At 37.2% G+C, this 21,081-nt stretch overlaps 1 protein-coding gene across 2 annotated transcripts in view; it reads left to right on the forward strand.

Moving 5' to 3' along the window:
* Canx (calnexin) overlaps positions 1–21,081 on the forward strand; it is a 33,814-nt gene that overhangs the window by 7,026 nt on the left and 5,707 nt on the right. For both annotated transcript variants that reach the window (XM_013364783.4, XM_005339345.5), the window contains 11 exons: positions 8,861–9,031; positions 9,601–9,674; positions 9,952–10,010; positions 10,954–11,095; positions 11,633–11,714; positions 12,394–12,586; positions 15,315–15,504; positions 17,550–17,663; positions 18,208–18,364; positions 19,524–19,739; positions 20,815–20,934. In XM_013364783.4, coding sequence (XP_013220237.1) covers positions 8,864–9,031; positions 9,601–9,674; positions 9,952–10,010; positions 10,954–11,095; positions 11,633–11,714; positions 12,394–12,586; positions 15,315–15,504; positions 17,550–17,663; positions 18,208–18,364; positions 19,524–19,739; positions 20,815–20,934 — 1,515 coding nt within the window. In that variant the 5' untranslated portion in view covers positions 8,861–8,863. The remainder of the gene's footprint in view (positions 1–8,860; positions 9,032–9,600; positions 9,675–9,951; positions 10,011–10,953; positions 11,096–11,632; positions 11,715–12,393; positions 12,587–15,314; positions 15,505–17,549; positions 17,664–18,207; positions 18,365–19,523; positions 19,740–20,814; positions 20,935–21,081) is intronic.

Here is a 21,081-nt window from a genome sequence, read left to right on the forward strand (position 1 = left end):
GACTCAGATGTTAAAAGATTTTCATATTTGTAGTTTTGATATTTAGTTGCTAGTTCTCTGAAGGTCCAGGCTTATAAATGTAATTTGTAATTTTATAAGACAGAATTTAAATGGACACATTGTAAGACAGTTGTGTAGCACTTTTAATTAGTAGCCTAATAATTAGTTATAGCCACCTAGCAGTTGCTTCTTAGCTCAGTGGGACTCTGCTATAGAGAGTTTGAGTTTACAAACTTATAATAATTTCTTTTAGTTGTAGTTGGACACAATACTTGCACCTATCTATCTATCTGTATATTTATTTTTGTGTGGTGCTGAGGATTGAACCCAGGGTCTCACACATGCTAGGCGATCAGCTGTACCGCTGAGCCACAAACCCAGCCCTGTAAACTTACAGTTTTAAGTGTGTGTTGTGAGGAGGGTGACTCCTGACAGAAAACCAGTAAATGAAGAAAGTGGTGGGTTTCAATCATTAAATAAAATTATGAGGAACTGGGGTTGTTGCTCTGTGGTGGACTGCTTGCCTGGCATGTCTAAGACACTGGATTTGATCCTTAGCACCACATAAAATAAATAAAAGTATTGTATCTGTCTCCAACTAAAAAATGTTTTTTTTTTTTTGTAATAAAATTATGAGGGAAACTGCAAAAATGGCATTCAGGAATGTAAGAAACTTTGCCTTAGAGTGTTCTATGAAGTTGAATTATAAGAAATGTAGCTGGGCTCAGGGCCACATGCCTGTAATCCCAGTGGCTAGGGAGGCTGAGGTAGGAGGATCGTGAGTTCAAAGCCAGCCTCAGCAAAAGAGTGCCCCTGAGTTCAATCCCCAGTACCTTACCCCCCACCCCCACCTTGCACCTTCTTCCCCCACCCCCTCAAAAAAAAAATAATTGTAGGAAATGTGTTTCTTTAGAGGAGAAGGTTAATTCATCTTTTTTTTTTTAAAAAATATTTTTAGTTATAAGTGGACACAATACTTTTATTTTTATTTTATTTATTTAGTTTTATGTGGTGCTGAGGATCGAACCCAGGGCTTCACACATGCTAGACAAGTGCTCTACCACTGAGCTATAACCCCAGCCCCTGGTTAATTCATCTTAAAAGTAATTCCTTTATTCCCTGAAAACTTGCTGAGTTTTGCAGATTTAGGAACACTTGCTGTCCATGTCCTTTGGGATAGGAAGACTGTGCTTTTTGTTTTTAAAAGCATTTTTACTCTGTTCTTTCCGGTAATCTTAGAAACTGTTGGTGACAACAACAAAGTGTTTATGGTTTTAGAAGGTAGATTTCTTCATTTTTGCAGGCCCTTTTAGCTGACAGCAAGGAGATATGTGTGCATCCTAACTGATATACATCATTTGTAAATATTTCTATATGTAACCCTCTGTATATTAAGCTAAACATGTTTTCATACTGATGTCTCTAATTCTTTCCATTTCCATATGGATTCCTCTAGCCACCTCCCCTTACTTTATCTTTAAATTCCCCCCCCCCTTTTTTTTCCTGATACCAGGGATTAAACTCGGGCATTTAACCACTGAGCCACATCTCCAGCCCTTTTTTATATTTTATTTAGAGATAGCTTAGGCCCTCACTAGGTTGCTGAGGCTGGTTTCTTTCTTTTCTTTTTTAGTTGTAGTTGTATTTATTTTTAGTTATAGTTGTACTTATTTTTTAGTTGTAGTTGGACACAATACTTTCATTTTATTTATTCATTTTTATGTGGTGCTTAGGATCAAACCCAGAGCTGCACACGTGCAAGACGAGAGCTGTACCACTGAGCCACAACCCCAGCCCCTCTTTTTTTTTCTTTTAATAGTTTTAGTTGTAGATAGACACAATACCTCTGTTGTATTTATTTATTTATTTATTAAAAAATTTTTTTTTTAGATGTTGATGGACCTTTATTTATTCATTTATTTAAATGTGGTGCCGAGAATCTAACCCAGGGTCTCACATATGCTAGGGAAGTGCTCTACCACTGAGCCACAACTCCAGCCTGTATTTATTTATTTTTATGTGGTGCTGAGGATTGAACCCAGTGCCTCACAAGTGTAAGGCAAGCATTTGCCACTGAGCTACAAACCCAGCCCCTGCTGAGGTGGGTTTTGAACTCCCAGTCCTCCTCCTGCCTCAGCCTCCAAGGCCATTGGGGTTACAGGCATGTGCCACTGTGCCTGGATAAATTCTAAGTCTTAACAGTGAAAAAGTGGCTCCCACCATCTACTGCCCATATGCTTAATTTTTCAATTACATATATAACAGTATCAGAATTATTAATGCACCTACTCATGTGAAATGGACTTATTGATTAGCACAGTACTTTTTAAAAATTTTTACTTATAGATGAACACAATGCCTTTATTTTATTTATTTATTTTTATGTGGTAGCTAGAATTGAACCCAGTGCCTCACACATGCTAGGCAAGTGTACTAGTACTGAGCCACAATCCCAGCCCCAGAACAGTATTTTTTTTGTGTACTCTAGTTCTACTGAGCATCTTTTCCCTAGTAAGGTTTCATGGATTTGTAATAAGGTAGATTGTTCTGTTGAATTTTGTTTGCATGCTGTCTTCGTATCACCCGACATCCTAAATACATTAAAATTCATTCTTTCTACTATAATGTTTTATGAGTTTTGACAAATGCAGTGTCAGTGTAGCTGTAATTGTAATATCTTTAAGAATATTTTCATTGCTTAAAAGAAAACATGTGCTTTACCCATTCAACCTAACTCTTCCTTAAACCCCTTGCAACAATTTAGATCCTTAGCTCTTTTAAAATTTTATTTTGAGACCAGGTCTCACAAAGTTGCCCAGGCTGGCCTTGAACTTGAAATCCTGCCTCAATCTCCTGAGTAGGTAAGATCACAGATGTCCACTGCTGCACCAGCTAACAACTGGTATTTTTATTGTTTATAGTTAATATCTTTTCCAGAATGTCATATAATTGGAGTTTTAAAGCATGTCTATCACTTTTTCAGAGAGGCTTTGTATAGTTAACAATAATCATTTAAGATTCATCCATGTCTTTTTGTGGCTTGAGTGCTCATTTCTTTCAATTGGTTAATCTGTTGAACATTATGGTTGCTTGCAAATAATTTTCCAAGTTGGCTTTACTATTTTTTAGTTTCACCGGCAATCGATGAAAGTTCCTATTGCTTCACATCTTTGCCATTTTGGGGGGGAATTTATAGCCATTCTAATAGCTGATAGTGGTAACACATTGCTACTTAATTTTTTTTTTTTTTTAGTTGTAGATGTACACAATATCTTTATTTTGTTTATTTATTTTTATGTGGTGCTGAGGGTTGAACCCAGTCCCTCACGCAGGCTACAATTCCGTCCAACATTGTTATTTTATTGTGAAGTTCCATAATAAAAAAATGATGTTGATGGTCTTTTCCTATGCTTATTTGTTATCAGTATATATTTGAGTAGATGTCCAGGTCTTTTGCTCGGTGTTTTGTAAGGTGCTAGTGATGGAACCCAGGGTCAAGAAAGTGCTAAGTGTGTCTATTACTGACCTAATTCTCCAGCTTTTACAGTTTTATATTTGATTATTATTGCTGAATTTGAGTTCTTCGTATGCTTTAAAACAGGTCCTTCAAACTGGGTGCAGAGGTGCATGTGTACACTCAAGAGACTTGGGAGGCTGAGGCAGGAGGTAGTAAATTGGAGGCCAGCCATAGCAACTTAGGCTTAATGAGTTCCTGTCTCAAAAAATTAAAAGGGCTAAGGATGTTGCTCAGTGGTAAAACATACCTGAGTTCAATACCTAGTACCAAAAATAGAACAAGTCCTTCATAGATGCATATTTTGCAAATAATTTTTTCTAGTTGGCGATTTTTAATTCTCTTTTGATTCTTGTGTTTTCATAGGAGAGAGATTTTTTATTTCAGTTCAACTTATCATTTTTTCATATGCCATATCTTTGATGTTGTATGGGAAACATTGTCAAAACCATAGTCACCTAAATTTCCTCCTATTTTCCTCTAGAAAGCATAGTAATTACAACATCCTTTTTGTGTATCTGCTCAATTGGTCAATACAGGCGTAACCTCTTGGATTACATTTGGTATGAGAAGTGTATAATAGGGAGACTGAAGGGAAGGTGTGTCTTGCTAATGTCAGATTCTCATTAATGAAGTAGAAAATTAACATCACCTTAAAATATATTATCTTGAATTGTTGGCAAATGTGAATATATGTCTAAAAATATTTGGAATTTTTTTTTTTTGAGAGAGAGAATTTTAACATTTATTTTTTAGTTTTTGGCGGACACAACATCTTTGTTTGTACGTGGTGCTGAGGATCGAACCCGGGCCACACGCATGCCAGGCAAGCGTGCTACCGCTTGAGCCACATCCCCAGCCCAATATTTGGAAAATTTAAGTCAGCTTAATAGTGGCTTTTTAGAACTAGAATAGACCCAATAACTAGCATTATGTTGGAAGTATTAGTAAATTATAGTTAAAATAGCATATGTAAAGCTTGCAGTGACTGAGACTCCTTAGTGTACCAGTGTGAGAACTGACATGGCACAGTTCAATAATTTTGAACTGTAAGCTTTCACAAACCCTTGGATAATGTGATCGGAACATTATGAGTGCCCAAATACCTCTTTCTTGTTTTGTAGAAAATCAGGTTCTACAACTCACGGAGCAGGGGAAATGGAAATATCTACCTTGTTCCCAACAAGACAGATTGCTTTCCCTACTCAGTAACACCCCCCTGCCCTCCAATAACACCAGTTTTCTTGGTCTCCTAACCTGGGCCAGTTGTTCTATAGTCACATGTTCCCTTACTAAACCCTGACAAAATGTCTCTGTTTTTGGATCATTCCCTTTGCTGCTCTTTCCTGTCTTTTGTCTCTTGTCACAGTACCTCAGTGTGAAACTACATGGTAACATTAAGTTTAGGGTTTCAGTGAGGGGAGGAGGGTTGGTTTCTTTGAATCTTGTTTATTTATTGTCAAAATGAGTAGGTTTTCACTAAGTCTTATTAGTTCCTAGTGTGTAAAAGAAAATGAGAGGAATACCTCATAGAAAGTTTATATAAAACAATGTATGTGAAAATCCATTTGTAAATTGGAATGTAGTATAAATAGATTATTCATAAGCCTAATTCATGATTTTCAAAGTGTGGTTTCTGGACCAGTATCCTCAGCATCCTCTTAACCTAAAGTCCCATTGAATCAGGCCTAACCTTGCCTTCCCTGCCCTGCCCTGCCCTGCCCTGCCCTGTGGAAACAAATTTTGGGATGAGCTCAGCAATCTTTGGGGTGTCTGCTTATTCTATAGGGGGGATTGAATCCAGGGGCACTGTACCACTGAGCTATATCCCCAGCTCTTTTTAATTTTTTGAGACAGAGTTTTTGCTCAGTTATCCAGACTGGCCTAGAACTTGGGATTCTCCTGTCTTTTAAGATTCCAAAGAAGCAGTGTTTACCATCACATGTGGCAGCAGTCTGGATTTTAATACCCAACTCCCCTCCCATGATGTTGATATATGTTCAAGTTTGAGATGTACTGCCCTACTTCATTAAACCTAAAAACCCAAAGACAATTATCTCAGTAACAATAACAATGTAGAAATTTATTTTCTGAGGGCTCTGGAAGCTAGAGGTTATTAGAGACAAAGGTTCTGTCAGGATTACTTTCTTGTGAGGTCCTTCCTAACTTGCCTTAGCCTGCAGGTGACCCTCTCTTGGCCTTTTTTCTGTGCTGTGTGCTCCTGTTGCTACTTCCTCTTACATGGACATCAGCACTATTGATCCCTTATGACCTCATTTAACCTTTTTTTTTTTTTTAAAGAGAAAGTGAGAGAGGGGGAGAGAGAGAGAATTTTTAATATTTATTTTTTAGTTTTCGGCAGACACAACATCTTTCTTTGTATGTGGTGCTGAGGATCGAACCTGGGCCGCATGCATGCCAGGCGAGTATGCTACCGCTTGAGCCACATCCCCAGCCCTTCATTTAACCTTAATTACCTCCTTAAAGGCCCTGTTTCTGAATATAGTCATAGGGAGTTGAAGCGTCATAATATGAATTTCGTGGTGGTGAGTTATACAACTCAAGTCATAGTGACAACAGTATATCAACAAATTAAAAAATGTTGAGGAAAAAAAATCCTACCTTTTTAAAGGTAAGTTATTTACATTTTAGAGAACAGGGATGCTGGGGATTGAACCTAAGGCCTTCTAAAGCATATTCTGCCACTGAGCTATACCTCCAGTCCTGTTTTACAAAGTTATGATTATTGTAACCAAATATTGTAAAATATCACCAAATTTCCTTTCTTTTTATTTCATGAGTACTCAACCACTGAGCCACATCCCTGGCCCTGTTTTATATTTTTTATTTAGAGACAGGGTCTCACTGAGTTGCTTAGTGCCTTGCTTTTGCTGAGGCTGGCTTTGAACTCTGGGTCCTCCTTGCCTCAGCCTCCGAAGCTGCTGGGATTACAGGTGCAAATTTCCTTTCTTAATCAATTTTAAATATATAGTTCAGTAGTGTTAAACATATTTATGCTATTGTGAAACATCTTCAGAACTTTATCATTTTGCAGAATTGAAACTATTCTTATTTAAAAAAAACCTTACTGGGGTGTAGTGGTATATATCTACAATCCCAGCAACTCTGGAGACTGAAACAAGAGGATTGAAAGTTTGAAGCCCGCCTCAGCACTTTAGCATGGTAGAAGCAATTTAGTGAGACCCTCTCATAAATTTAAAAAGGGATGGGGATGTGGCTCAGTGGTTAAATGCCTCTGAGTTTAATCCCTGTACCAACCAGCAAATAAATAAAAATCTCTTCATTGCTCTTTCCCCCCAGCCCGTTGGCTACAATTCTACTTTCTTTGCCTTTGAATTTTGACTGTTTTAGGAACCGCATGTAAATTGAAATCATGCATAATATGTCCTTTTGTAACTTTTATTTTACTTACCATGATATCTTCAATAAGTATCCATGTGCTGGCATATGACAGGATTTTGTTTTAAGGTCGAATAGTCTTCCATTATATCTGTATGCCACATTCATCCATTGATTGACATCCATTGATTGGGTTGCTTTCACTTCTTAGCTATTGTAAATAGTGCTTCTGCGAACATGGGTGTGGGTTTGTAAATACCTCTGTGAGATCCTGCTTTAAATTATTTTGGTCACACACTGTAGAATGGGGTTGCTGGATCATATGGAATCTGTTTCCCATAGCAGTTGTACTATTTCACAGTCCCATTCACAGTACATCAGGATTCCAACTTCTCTACATCACTGTCAACACTTGTTGGATTATTTTTATATGATATTCCTGGATTAAAAAATATTTTAGGCCAGGCATGGTGGTGCACACCTGTAATCCCAGCAACTTAGAAGGCTGAGACAGGAGGATCACGAGTTCAAAACCAGCCTCAGCAAAAGCCAGGTGCTAAGCAACTCAGTGAAACCCTGTCTCTAAATAAAATACAAAATAGGGCTGGGAATGTGGCTCACATCCCTCAGTTCAATTCCTAGTAACTCCCCCCCCAAAAAAAAAAATTTAAAGAATTTTTCAAATCCAGTGTTCTTGTAACAGTGTTGACCTGTTCCTCCACCCAGGACTGGTGATTGAACCAGTGGCTTTGAGCATGCTAAGCAAGTGCTTTACAGTTGAATTAAATCCTCCGCCCAACAATGTTTTTATCATAGGATTTTTATCTGAAACCAGGACTCTTGTGCTGATTTTGGAGCACTGCAAGGAGCCTGAGAGAAAGGTGAACAGAAATTCACAGATTTTGTCATGAGGAAAAAAAATAATAGGAAAACAATACGTGGTGCATTTTAGCTTTACTTAAATGCACATTAAGGGAGCAAATAATGAATGTTGGTAAACATAAGGGAAGTGGGAAACGTCTTCTCTAGGATGAAAGGAGGATTTTGGGGGAACGGCCTAAGGGAGAGGGTTCTGATTGCTAGCTAGAAGGCATAGAGATTTTTGCAAACAGGGACTCAAGATTTTGGGGATGATGAGGCTATCATCTGGGTATCGAATGGCCTCAGAGAGGAAGAAGAATTGAAACCTTAGTAATGTAGGATACCAGTAAGTGTCCTGGTAATGAGAGGGAAAGACCAGTGTTAATTTAAAACAAGGAAAAAAGGATACTCTGTGCCATATGTTGAGAGCACATGGTGTTGCACTTACAAAAATTTGTTTCTTCCCCAGCTTCTTCATCTTCACTCTGCCTTCTCAGGCCCCAAAACAAAAAAACTACCCATGTGGCTCAGTTATTATTTCTTTAGATCAAGGCTCTTTGGAAAGGAGGCCCACCTAACCACCCATAAGTCTGATATAAAGTCTAATATAATATTTAAGTGCTTAGAAAATAAGAGTTAAAAGTAGCTCATTTTTGGTATAATATTTTTGTTCTTGAGTCTTTTAGTCAATTTATTTTGGGGGTACTGGGATTTAACCGAGGCGTGATTTACCACTGATATACATCCTTGGCTCTTTATTATTTGAGACAGGGTTTCACTAAGTTTCTGAGTCCGGCCTTTTTTTTTTTTTCCTCCCCTGTGGTGCTGGGGATTGAACTCGGGGCCTTAGGCATACAAGGCAAGCACTCTTCCCAGCCCGAGGTTGGCTTTGAACTTGTGATCATCCTGACTCAACCTCCTGAGACACTGGTGTCCATCACTGTGCCTGGCTTAAAATTGAATCTTTTAACTAATTTTAGGAAAACCCCTTAATCTCTCTGGGTTTACTTTTCTCCTTGCTTTTAGGATAAAATACAGTAAAATTCTTTTTAGTTCTTTAATTTGAAAGTGTTAATTTTAAACGAGAAGTTAACACATTGAATTTATTTTACTCTCTTTATATAGATCATGGAAGGGAAGTGGTTATTATGTATGTTTCTGGTCCTTGGAGCTACTGTTGTTCAGGCTCATGATGGGCATGAAGATGATATGATTGATATTGAGGATGACCTTGATGATGTCATTGAAGAGGTAGAAGACTCAAAATCAGATACCAGTATGCCTCCATCTCCAAAGGTTTGAAGTAGTTTTTGAATCTATATTCCTTTTCTCTCTCTCTCTCTCTCTCTTTTTGTACTGGGGATTGAACCCAAAGATGCTTTATCACAGAGCCACATTCCCAGCCCTTTTAAATTTTGAGACAGAGTCTCATTGAGTTGCTGAGGCTGGCCTAGAACTTGCAATCTCCTGTCTCAACCTCCTGAGCTCCTGGGATTACAGGCGTGTATCATTGTGCCTGGCCTTTTATCTCTTGATAATAAAATTTTGAAGATAGGGGCTGAGGTATAACTCAGTAGTAGAGTACTTTACTAACAAAGAGGGCCCTATGTTCAATTCCTAGCCAGCACTATTTAAAGGGAAAAAAATTGATAAATTTGTATCTTTTTCAAAGGAAAAGCAAAGGTTACCAACTTTTTATTAATCTTTCTGGCAATCTTTGTTATTTCTTTCCAAAGATCTTTGTGGATTGAAGTTCAAGACTTCTTCCTATGACAGTTTTTGTGACAATCAAAACATGGAAATAAATTCCAAGAAAGAGTTGTTGCCAAAATTTTCAGGTTTTTAATCTATTCTGTTTAACACAGGTCACCTACAAAGCTCCAGTTCCAACAGGAGAAGTTTATTTTGCTGATTCCTTTGACAGAGGCTCTCTGTCAGGGTAGGTACATTTTGTTTTTGTTTTTCCCTAGGAAGCTCCTAGGGAGTTGAACATGATATAAATAAGAGGGAATAATGGATCCCTTTTGGATAACATTTTATATAATGGAAATATCTAGCCTTTATATTTTCAGTGTTCGTGTCTATTTAGGAAAATATTCTTTTGAAGCTTGTAGTTCTTGCTTTCATTCCTTTCCCTTTTCCCCTCTATCCTATATCATTTCTCATAACAGATAACTATCATTTGATCATAATTTTGGGGTTTGTCTTAATTACAGGTGGATTTTATCCAAAGCCAAGAAAGATGACACTGATGATGAAATTGCCAAATATGATGGTGAGAATTCCTTTTGGTCTAGATATAATAGCAGATTTAATATAATCTCCATGGAATTTCTTAATAGTGATTTAAGACAATGAAAAAAAAAAAAGACTGATTTAGGAGGAGATGTTGGGGTTAGGGTAAAGCTTCGTGGAAGAGTCCTTGCCTAGCATGCACAAGGTCCTGGGTTTTTTCCAGCCCTGGAAAAAAATAAAAATAAAAGCAGATATGTTTTCAGATTTTTCCTTGGTGGGGTGGGGGTTTAGCTCAGAGGTAGAACACTTTCCTGTCACATGCCAAGTCTTAGGTTCCATCCCCAGCACCACAAACAACAAGAAGTTGTTTTTCCTTGAGAGTTGTGCCATCTTTGTGTGATGCTTTATATGTGATGGGGTGATAGAATTAGAACTATTTATTACATATGCTTCTGTATGTTAGAAATGGAAGGTCTTTCCTAGGCAGTGATATAATGAATATGCTGCTAACTTTTTAAAAGTCATGTCCTATTATTTGTCAAATATTCATGTGCCTAAATTAATGGCCCAACTCTCATAGATAAGTGGAATGTGTTAAAATTTGTTAGTATGATAGACTTATACAACTTGGAGTTTAGTTTGTTATCATTTAGAAGACCTTAAAAGATATATTTAGGGCTGGTGTTGTGGCTCAGCAGTAGAGCGCTCGCCTAGCATGCACTGGGGTTTGATCCTCAACATCACATAAAAAGAAATATATATATCCAATCAATTGGGCTGAAGATGTGGCTCAAGCAGTAGCGGGCTTTCCTGGCATGCGTGGGGTGCTGAGTTTGATCCCCAACACCACATAAAAATAGAAAATAAAGATATTGTATCCACCTAAAAACTTAAAAAAAAAAAATATATATATATATATATATTTTTTTTTAAAGATATAGTTAAGGAGTGAAGAGCTCTTTTTTGTGTGTGTTTTCTTCTAGGAAAGTGGGAGGTAGATGAAATGAAGGAAACAAAGCTTCCAGGTGATAAAGGACTTGTATTGATGTCTCGAGCCAAGCACCATGCCATCTCTGCTAAATTGAACAAACCCTTCCTATTTGATACCAAGCCTCTCATTGTTCAGTAAGTGAAATGCATGTTTGGTAAAAGCTTTCTAAAGCACTGGGGGTGTAGCTCACTTACAAGAGGCACTGGGTTCAATCCCTAGTACTACAGAAAAAAAAGAAAAACTTTTTAGAAGGGTAATCTCAGAGGATATTATGAAACTATAACTCTAAGTAAATGTATGTGTGTGTGTGAGAGGGAGAGAGAGATTATATAAATTACAATAGATTTCTTTTTTGGGTGAATTTAGAATTTAGCATCTTGAAATTATTATTATTTTTTTCCTGCCCAAATTATTTTGTAACAAACTGGCTGTTCATCCTATTGATAGTAAATGAACATCTAGATTTTGCACAAACTATTTATTGGGAATCTGCAAGGTTTACTTTTAATTAGCATATTTATTTTTGTAGGACTGTGTAGCCATCCAAAATCAATAGAAGATGGAATCTTTTTTAAAAGATGAATTATAATCAGGAGTGGGGGGAAAAAGAAATTATGAGATTTGATCTTAGAAAATGCCATAGAATTTTCTGCTTTTCTCTCTGAAATTAGGTATGAGGTTAATTTCCAAAATGGAATAGAGTGTGGAGGTGCTTATGTGAAACTGCTTTCCAAAACACCAGAACTCAACTTGGTAGGTACTTTTATTTGTTTATGTAGCTAGCCACCCACAAGTTTTTAAAGAAGAATTTTAGAGAAAAGAAAAAAAATTTGAAAGACCGGTGAAAATAAAGACCTGCTGTTGAAATCTTTTGGTGGGTTGACCATATTTTTGGAGGTGGGAGGATACTAGGGATTGATTGAACTCAGGGGCACTCAACCACTGAGTCACATTCCCAGCCCTATTTTGTACTTTGTTTAGAGATGGTGGTCTCACTAGTGTCTTGCTTTTGTTGAGGCTGGCTTTGAACTCTCGATCCTCCTGCCAGCCTCTCTAGCTGCTGGGATTACAGGTGTGCACCATTGCGCCTAACTGACAGTATTGTCTTTTATACTAATTAGTTTTCATTTGAAATTTGACTTTTAAAGCTCTATTACCAACTTTTTCTCATTTCTGGTTTTGATACTGTGATTTTTAATTTTAAGCTAGCTTATTTCTTTGTTTTGTGAATGAAACAGTAGCTAGTTATATGTATTACTTTTTTCTTAAGCACATAATATTTTAAATTTGCTGATGATTGGTTGGTTATTCATTTAACTGTCACTAATTTAGCTTGAGAGTTTTATAAGAGGAAATACACACTTTTTTTGAAAGGTTGCTTTTGAACACTTAGACTAGAGTTACTTAAAATAATCTGTCTTTGTTTCTGAAGGATCAATTCCACGACAAGACCCCCTATACAATTATGTTTGGTCCAGATAAATGTGGAGAAGATTATAAATTACACTTCATCTTTCGCCACAAAAACCCTAAGACGGGTGTATATGAAGAAAAGCACGCTAAGAGACCAGATGCAGATCTGAAGACCTATTTTACTGATAAGAAAACACATCTTTATACATTAAGTAAGAAAAATTAGTGTTTTGGGGTTTTAAGACATTCATGTTGGTCATCTGGATAATATTCAAGCTTGCAAATGAGATTGGTGTTTTTTACTTACTGCTAGGAGCTTAATTGGTCAACTCTGAAAGATTCTTTTCCACAGGTTGCCTGAAGACTAAAATTTGAAACAATTTTAATATTCTTTAAGGGTTAGGAATGTGGCTCAGTGGTAGAATGTTTGCCTAGCATACGTGAGGTACAGGTTTCCATCCTCATCACTGAAACAAATGAACAAAAATGCTTTTATTAATTGGGTGTGGTGGTTCAAGTCTGTGATCCCAGCACCTCCAGAGGTTAAGGGAAGAGGATCTTAAGTTCAAGGCCAGTATAAGCAAGACTCTTTCTCAAAAAAAGTACTGGGATGTAGCCCAGTGGTAAAATACCCCTGGATTCAATCTTCAGTACCTGAAAAAGAAAAAGAAAGTCCCCTTATTAATTTGTTCCTTGAGCCACTCATTCCGCTTCTTTTAGTTTTTTGTTGAGAAAATGTTGAATATTAGGATGTACAGTAGAAATGTATATAATATTTTCAAAATTATCTTTTTTATATTTGGTACTAGGGGCACTTTACCACTGAGCTACATCACCAGTCCTTTTTTATTTGAAACAAGACTTGCAAAGTCGCTGAGAGTCTATTAAATTGTTGAGGAGTATGATCTTGAACTTGAGCGGTCCTGCCTTGGCCTCCTAAGTTGCTGAGATGACTGGCCTGTGCCATGAACCTGGCTTCAAAATTGTCTTCATGTGGAACTTTCTTTGGAAGTTTCAGTACCTGGGCAAATAAGGTTAATTGTTTGGTTATTGGAATAGTTTTTGGTTTGTTTGTTTAAATGAACCGTTTCTTGTGGGATTGAGATCATATATAGATATGCTTTTTTCCTAAAGAATATAAATGACCTGTTTTTTTTTTTGGTACCAGGAATTGAACCCAGGGACGCTTAACCACAGAGCCATATCCCCAACCCTTTTCCATATTTTATTTACCGACAGGGTCTCATGAGTTGCTTAGGGCCTCACAAGGTGGAGAGGCTGGCTTTGAACTTGTGATCTTCCTGCCTCAGTCTCCTGAGCTGCTAGAATTACAGGCATATGCAAATAACCTTTTTGTATTACTAACGGAATATACATTCAGAGTATAGAAATTCAGAAGATATAAATAAGCAAACAAAAGACACCTAAAATTATCTGAAAAATCAATATTAGGATAATGTTTCTGGGCTGGGGATGTGGCTCAAGCGGTAGCGCGATCACCTGGCATGCGTGCGACCCGGGTTCGATCCTCAGCACCACATACCAACAAAGATGTTGTGTCCGCTGAGAACTAAAATATAAATATTAAAATTTCTCTCTCCTCTCTCACTCTCTCTTTAAAAAAAAAAAGAAAAAGAAAAAAGGATAATGTTTCTTCATATGTGTGTAAACATGCACATATTTAACTTTCTTTCTTAATTACACAAGAGTAAGAATTTTTTCCCAACAGTAAATGTCAGTTGTCTGTTAGAGATTTATGTGTGGGATACAGGCTTTAGCATAAATTACAGTTGAGATGCCATTATGGGCCTGGGGGTGTAGCTCAGTAGTAGAATGCCACCTTAGCATATTTGCAACCTGAGACTGACCCTTGCACTGCAAGAAAACAGTAATAACAAACAGATGCCTTTTTGCATTAAAAATTGTGTATTCATTCTCCACTGAACTTCAGAAGTATATCTGTGGGGTCTGTGCATGTACTGTAGTGCAGAATACATGGGTAGCATGCTTGAGTCACCAGTTCCATCTCTAATACTGTACAAAAAGCAAACAAATGAACGAAAATCAATTTACTTGCCTGCTGATTGGTATGTATATTCATGTTAGACCAATAATCACGTTAGTTTATGTAGGTTTTTAGTGTCCATAAATGAAGTCTTTTTTGGTGTTGGAAGTTTTAACTTTTTAAAAAAATTTTTTTATTAGTTATCGATGGACCTTTATTTATTTATTTATTTGTTTATATGTGGTGCTAAGAATCGAACCTAATGCCTCACACATGCTAGGCAAGCGTCCTACCACTGAGCCACAACCCCAGCCCCAAATTTTAACTATTTTTAAATATTCTTTTTTAGTTGTAGAAGGACATAATACCTTTATTTTATTTGTTTATTTTTATGTGGTGCCAGGGATTGAACCAGTGCCTCATACATGCGAGGCAAGCGCTTTACTACTGAGCTACAACCCCAGCCCCAGAAATTTTAACTACAGGCTGGGCACGGTGGCACATGCCTGTAATCTCAACGGCTGGGGAGGCTGAGATAGGAGGACCAAGAGTTCAAAGCTAGCCTTGGCAACAGCAAGGTGCTAAGCAACTCAATGAGACCCTGTCTCTAAATTTTAAAAAGGGCTGGGAATGTGGCTCAGTGGGTGAGTGCCCCTGAGTTCAATCCCTAGCACCCCCCACTGCCAAAAAGAAGAAATTTTAACTATCATTTGTGATGATTCTTAGAAACCTGAGGAAATAGCATTTACATTTTGCAGGTCAAGAACAGTTACAGTGCTCTGGGCCCCATGAGCCAGGCATTGTTGACCATGTTCTGACCCAAATGCCTCCATGCTCTCATGTTGGTGCTTCTAGTTAGAAGTCATAATCTTTTGTGTTGTGGGGAAAGGAGCTTGGAAGTAAATATTTTTAACTTCATTTAACCTTTTTTTCAGTCTTGAATCCAGATAATAGTTTTGAAATACTAGTTGACCAGTCTGTTGTGAATAGTGGAAATCTGCTGAATGACATGACTCCGTCTGTAAATCCTTCACGAGAAATTGAGGACCCAGAAGACCGGAAACCTGAGGACTGGGATGAAAGACCCAAAATCCCAGATCCTGATGCTGTGAAGCCAGATGACTGGTGAGTCTTGGAGACCTCTCTTTGATTGTAAGGGAACATTTTATATATTCCATGTGATTTGAATAACCAAATGTTGGTCGAGTGAGATCTGATCATTTAAATACTCTATTATGCAGTCTAATCTGCATTTAAAAAATGTAGATTATTATAGCTGAAAAAGGGGTCTTAGTGATAATCTAGATTGTTTGATATCATTTTATCAACCACAAAATTCTTTTTTTTAAGTTTTCTAGTTATAGTTAGACACAATACCTTTATTTATTTATTTTTTTTGTGGTGCTGAGGATTGAACCCAAAGCCTCACATGTGCTAGGCGAGTGTTCTACCACTGAGCCACAACACAAAATTCTTGATTGATGATATAGTTTACCTGTGGTGACAAGATTGGTTTGTCGCAATCTCCTGGAGTAGCCATTCCAGTGCTGCTTTGTTTTATTTTTATTTGGTACTAGGGATTGAACCCAGAGCCTTGCATATGCTAAGTGCGTGCTCTGCCAGTGAGCTATACACCCTAGCCCTGCCGGTGCTTTTAATTCATATTTAAAACTATAGTCCTAAAATGTTGAATTTTAGTTGGAAAGTGGTCTGAGAACAAGGTGACCAGGGAGTCAGATATAGCTAACCTAGGCGTAGTTTCTCTGAGCAGGGCAAAGCAAATTGTGACCTGAGGACCGAGTGGGAGTCAACTAAATGATAAAGATGGGAAAGAGCATTTCTGGTTGAAGAATGTCATTATTGCAGAAGGTAGAGGAGCATGAGTGAGCTTGACATACATGAAGGAAAATAAGTATCATATTGCCTTTTGTGTAGTGTGAAAATTGGAGACTGACGAAAAATGAAGACAAGCAGGGTCAAGCTCTCCTGTGTGGCCACATTTGAACTTAATACAGGGACTTTCAGAAATGTCGGAAAGGGAACAAAGAAATAATAAAACTGTTTTTACCATTTGTAAAAGTATCTTCCTGTGCATAGCAATTAAATTCTAGTCGATCTTTTTTCTCCTTGAATGTTAAGATACATGTTCCTGAACTTTTATAGTACATTAGTATAAATGGTTAGTTTATATATATGGTGAACATAAGGTTTGGATTCTGCCTTATTCAGTATTATATTTCTTAATTAACTGTTCTGTTTTGGAGGTGGGAGGGGGTGAATGTTAAGACTGAAAAGATCAGGTGACTATTACATTGAGTTTTTTTAAAAAATCGTTTTTTATTTTTGCATTTCAATTCTTAATACACCATTATACCATAATTATTATGTTGAGTCTTGAGATTCTCACACTACTGATTTGAAACTAACGTTTAAAAACAAATAATTTGGGGACTGTGGTTGTGGTTCAACCGTTGAACACCCGCCTAGCATGTGTGTTGGGTTCGATCCTCAGCACCACATATGAATAAATAAGATAAAGGTATTGTGTCCACTACAACTAAAAAAAATATTAAAAACTCTTTCTTTTTAGACAAACATTTAAAAATATTTGCTAGGGTCTTCTCATTAAGTTGTTGAGTGTCTTGCTAAGTGACTGAAACTAGCCTAGAACTTGTGACCTTCCAGCCTCAGCCTCTCAAGTAAGTGGGATTACAGGTGTACACCACCACACCCAGCTTTGTCATTCTTTATTATTATAGCCACTCTAGTATGTGTGATATGGTATCTTATTGTGGTTTTGATTTACATTTCCCTGATGTTTAATGATGAGCATCTTTTCATATGCTTATTGATTACTTAAATATTTTCTTTGAAGAAATGTCTACTTAAATTATTCACTGTTTTTCTTTTTTCCTTTAATTTTTTTTTATTCTAATTAGTCTGGTTTTCTTAAATTGAGTTATCTTCTCATTGAGTTCTAAGAGTTTATTTTGGATATTGGGCCTTTATAAAAGGTAACATGTTTACAAATGTTTGCTAGGAGAAATTATTTAAAATTTTGGCATTTAAGGCCTAAATATTTTCAGAATGTTGTTTCAGTTTCACAAACTGGAACTACTGTGATTCTTTGGACAGTGTTGTCCTAATATGAGTTTTCTTTTGTGTATAAGGGATGAAGATGCCCCTGCTAAAATACCAGATGAAGAGGCCACAAAACCTGAAGGATGGTTAGATGATGAGCCTGAATATATACCTGATCCAGATGCAGAGAAACCAGAGGATTGGTAAGAGTTTAAGATAATTTTCTATGTATTTGTTTTTTATTTTATTTTTTATGATACTGGGGATTAAACCAGGGTTTCATTCATGCTTGGCAAGTACTCTACCTCTGAATTACATCCTCAACCTTTAAGAACTATTTTTATCGTGGGACAGGGTCTCCTTAAGTTGCTGAGGCTGGCTTTGAACTTGAAATTATTCTTCCTCAGCCTTCTGAGTAGCTGGCATTATAGGTGTGTGCCCTTCACCCAGTTTGAGTTAATTTTTTTACTTACCTGAATTTTTACTAAAGTAAAGCTTAAATACTGCCAAGTGCCCATTCCTAAGGGGAGAATTCGATAAATTTAATTATACTTCATCATCATTTTTTAAAAAATGCATCTGTTATCAAAGCTGCGCTTACTGGAAATTAAAACAAGAGAAGATGGTTTTCTGTAGCATGACTGTGGAAGCATTCCAGTAGGATCTCAGGGCAGCACTGGGCTGGTGGGATGTTCATAGGTTTGCATCCTAGAACCCATTTGTAATTTGTTGTTTATGTCTTCATAGGGATGAGGACATGGATGGAGAATGGGAGGCTCCTCAGATTGCCAACCCTAAATGTGAGTCGGCCTCTGGGTGTGGTGTCTGGCAGCGACCGATGATTGACAACCCCAATTATAAGGGCAAATGGAAGCCTCCCATGATTGATAATCCTAACTACCAGGTTTGTGTCTCCAGAAGGTTGAGTTGCTCTCATTAATCTGTTTTTATTCACATAAATGTTTTTTGTGTAGTGAGGCTGCCAGGTTGATCATTATATACATACAAGCTGTTGAATTAAGAGCAGAAAGTAGCTTTATTAATTGATAGGGAACTGAATGAGTTAAGTGTTGCAAAGATAAACTTAGAAACTGGAGAGAAAAGCTTTCAATACTTGTTTTATAACTTAAATTTAAGAACAAAAGGGAAATAGAAAATCTGTGATTTGGGCACCCTGCTGTTAGGTGGCAGAGTCCTTCAGTCCTAGGATCCAGACAGATCTCAAGATTTGTGATCTATTACATGGTGGACAGAGGACTGTGATCAGGGAATTGGTACCTTGATTGTGTCAAGTCAGCTTATGGCATGGCTTTAATACCTCTACATCCATAGAAAGACTGAGGCTTATATGAAAATATATATATTGTGAAGTTATGAAATTCCAAGTTTACTGTAATAATGTACACATTAAAATCCTTATACTCTTCATGATAAGTCATTTCCATTCTATCAAATTTTTAAAGTGTAAGGTGTAAAAATAAGGTGTTAGGTATATCTAGATACATGTTCTAGATGTATGTTTTTCTGTGGTAAAATGTACTTTTTAATTGTGCACTTGGACAATTAAGATATTAAAATTGCACTCCGAAATAGCCTCTTAGCTCTTTTGTTGTTGACAATTTAGGTGATATGCAATTTTTGCTTTTAGGTAAGTGTAGCAGTAATCATTCCTGTAGATGTCTGGGTTTATGTAGCAAGTATTTTTCTAGGTAGTTAACTTAGATGTGAATTGCTGGTTGATGATCATGTACATTTTATTTTCCATCACTACTGAATAAGTTTGTGCTGATGCTCCCACTCCCACCAGAAGGTGTGGTGGTGCACAACTGTAATCCTAGTGACTTGGGAGGCTGAGGCAGGAGGATTGCAAGTTGAAAGCCAGACTGAGCAATTTAGTTAAGTCCAGAAAAAAAACATCAGTAGCATTTATTGTTTTCTTCCTGCTGCTCTTTGAAAATAGCACTTAACCTCTTTTGTTAATGTAGAATTTATCTTAGTTGTTTTTTTTGTTGGTCATTATTGGAAATAATTTTTTGAAACATTTTTGTTGTTTTGTCTTTAAGGGAATCTGGAAACCTCGGAAAATACCAAATCCTGATTTCTTTGAAGATCTGGAGCCTTTCAAAATGACTCCTTTTAGTGCTATTGGTTTGGAGCTGTGGTCCATGACTTCTGACATTTTTTTTGACAACTTCATCATTAGTGGGGATCGAAGAGTAGTTGATGATTGGGCCAATGATGGATGGGGCCTGAAGAAAGCAGCCGACGGAGCTGCTGAGGTGTGTGCTTTCGATTTCTTGTGCATTTATATTAGTATAGGTAACTAATTGTTTTTGTAAAAAGCTAGCATTTAGTGTCTGTCTTTTCCCTTATTTAAGAATATCGTCCTAAAAAAGTATTAGCTGTATGCCTGCTAAAAACAAAATATTGGAAGTTTAGACATGATTTTATTAGTTTAATATAGTGGCTTTAGAGTCTAATTGTGTTATGTGCAAGGTATGTTTTTTAATTTGTATGTGTCTATCAAATTTTGCCATTTAAGGTATGTTTTAATTCACTCTCAAAATGTTGAATTTTTGGTTTATCCCACACATGGATTATCAAGTAATTAGTCATGACTCTGAACTGGGAATTGGAGAACTAGAGATACTTAGATAAGACATTCTTTTTTTTTTTTTTTTTTTTTTTGAGAGGGGGGGGGGAGAGAGAGAGAGAGAGAGAGAGAATTTTTTAATATTTATTTTTTAGTTATCAGCCGACAAAACATCTTTGTATGTGGTGCTGAGGATCGAACCTGGGCTGCACGCATACCAGGCGAGCGCGCTACCGCTTGAGCCACATCCCCAGCCCCATAGATAAGACATTCTTTAACACTGGTTCCTAATGTTAAGGGAATCTTTTGCAGGTATTTAAGAAGCTGAATTTTTGCTGGGTGCAGTTGTATGTGACTGTAATTCCAGCAATTTAGGAGGCTGAGACATTAGGATCACAAATTCAAAGCCAACCTCAGCAACTTAGTGAGACCCTGTCTCAAAATTTAAGGAAGAGTGGGTGTGGGCTGGGGGATGTATCTCAGTGGTAAAGGGCCTCTGGATTAAATCCCCAGTACCACCCTCCCACCAGTTTCTGAACCGATGAAAGTGAAGTTACTGGGATGATAAGGAGAACAGAAAAATGGAGACTTTTCTCTAATTTCCTTTTTATATTATATGAGCATCTTGGCTTGCACCCTTGAAAAAGGACGAGCCTAAGTAGTGCCGTGCCATAACTGAACAGTGGAACAAATAGTGCAGACTGTATTTGTATTTGGTGTCAGAAGCCAGAACTTCCCATCATTGCTGTTTTGTTTTTCAGCCAGGTGTAGTGGGGCAGATGCTTGAGGCAGCTGAGGAGCGCCCATGGCTCTGGGTGGTCTACATTTTGACTGTAGCTCTTCCCGTGTTCCTTGTCATCCTCTTCTGCTGTTCTGGAAAGGTAGGAGTTGTTTTTTAGGAATCATTTTTAGAAAGAGCACTTAGGATGTTAAAAATAAGTATGCTTGAGATTTTCTTTGTAGCAGCTCCACATTTTGAGTTGACTTCTGAACCTTATTCACTACACGTCAGTGACCATTTATTGTGC

This window comes from Ictidomys tridecemlineatus, chromosome 1, assembly GCF_052094955.1.
Source record: "Ictidomys tridecemlineatus isolate mIctTri1 chromosome 1, mIctTri1.hap1, whole genome shotgun sequence".
Classification (NCBI taxonomy): domain Eukaryota; kingdom Metazoa; phylum Chordata; class Mammalia; order Rodentia; family Sciuridae; genus Ictidomys; species Ictidomys tridecemlineatus.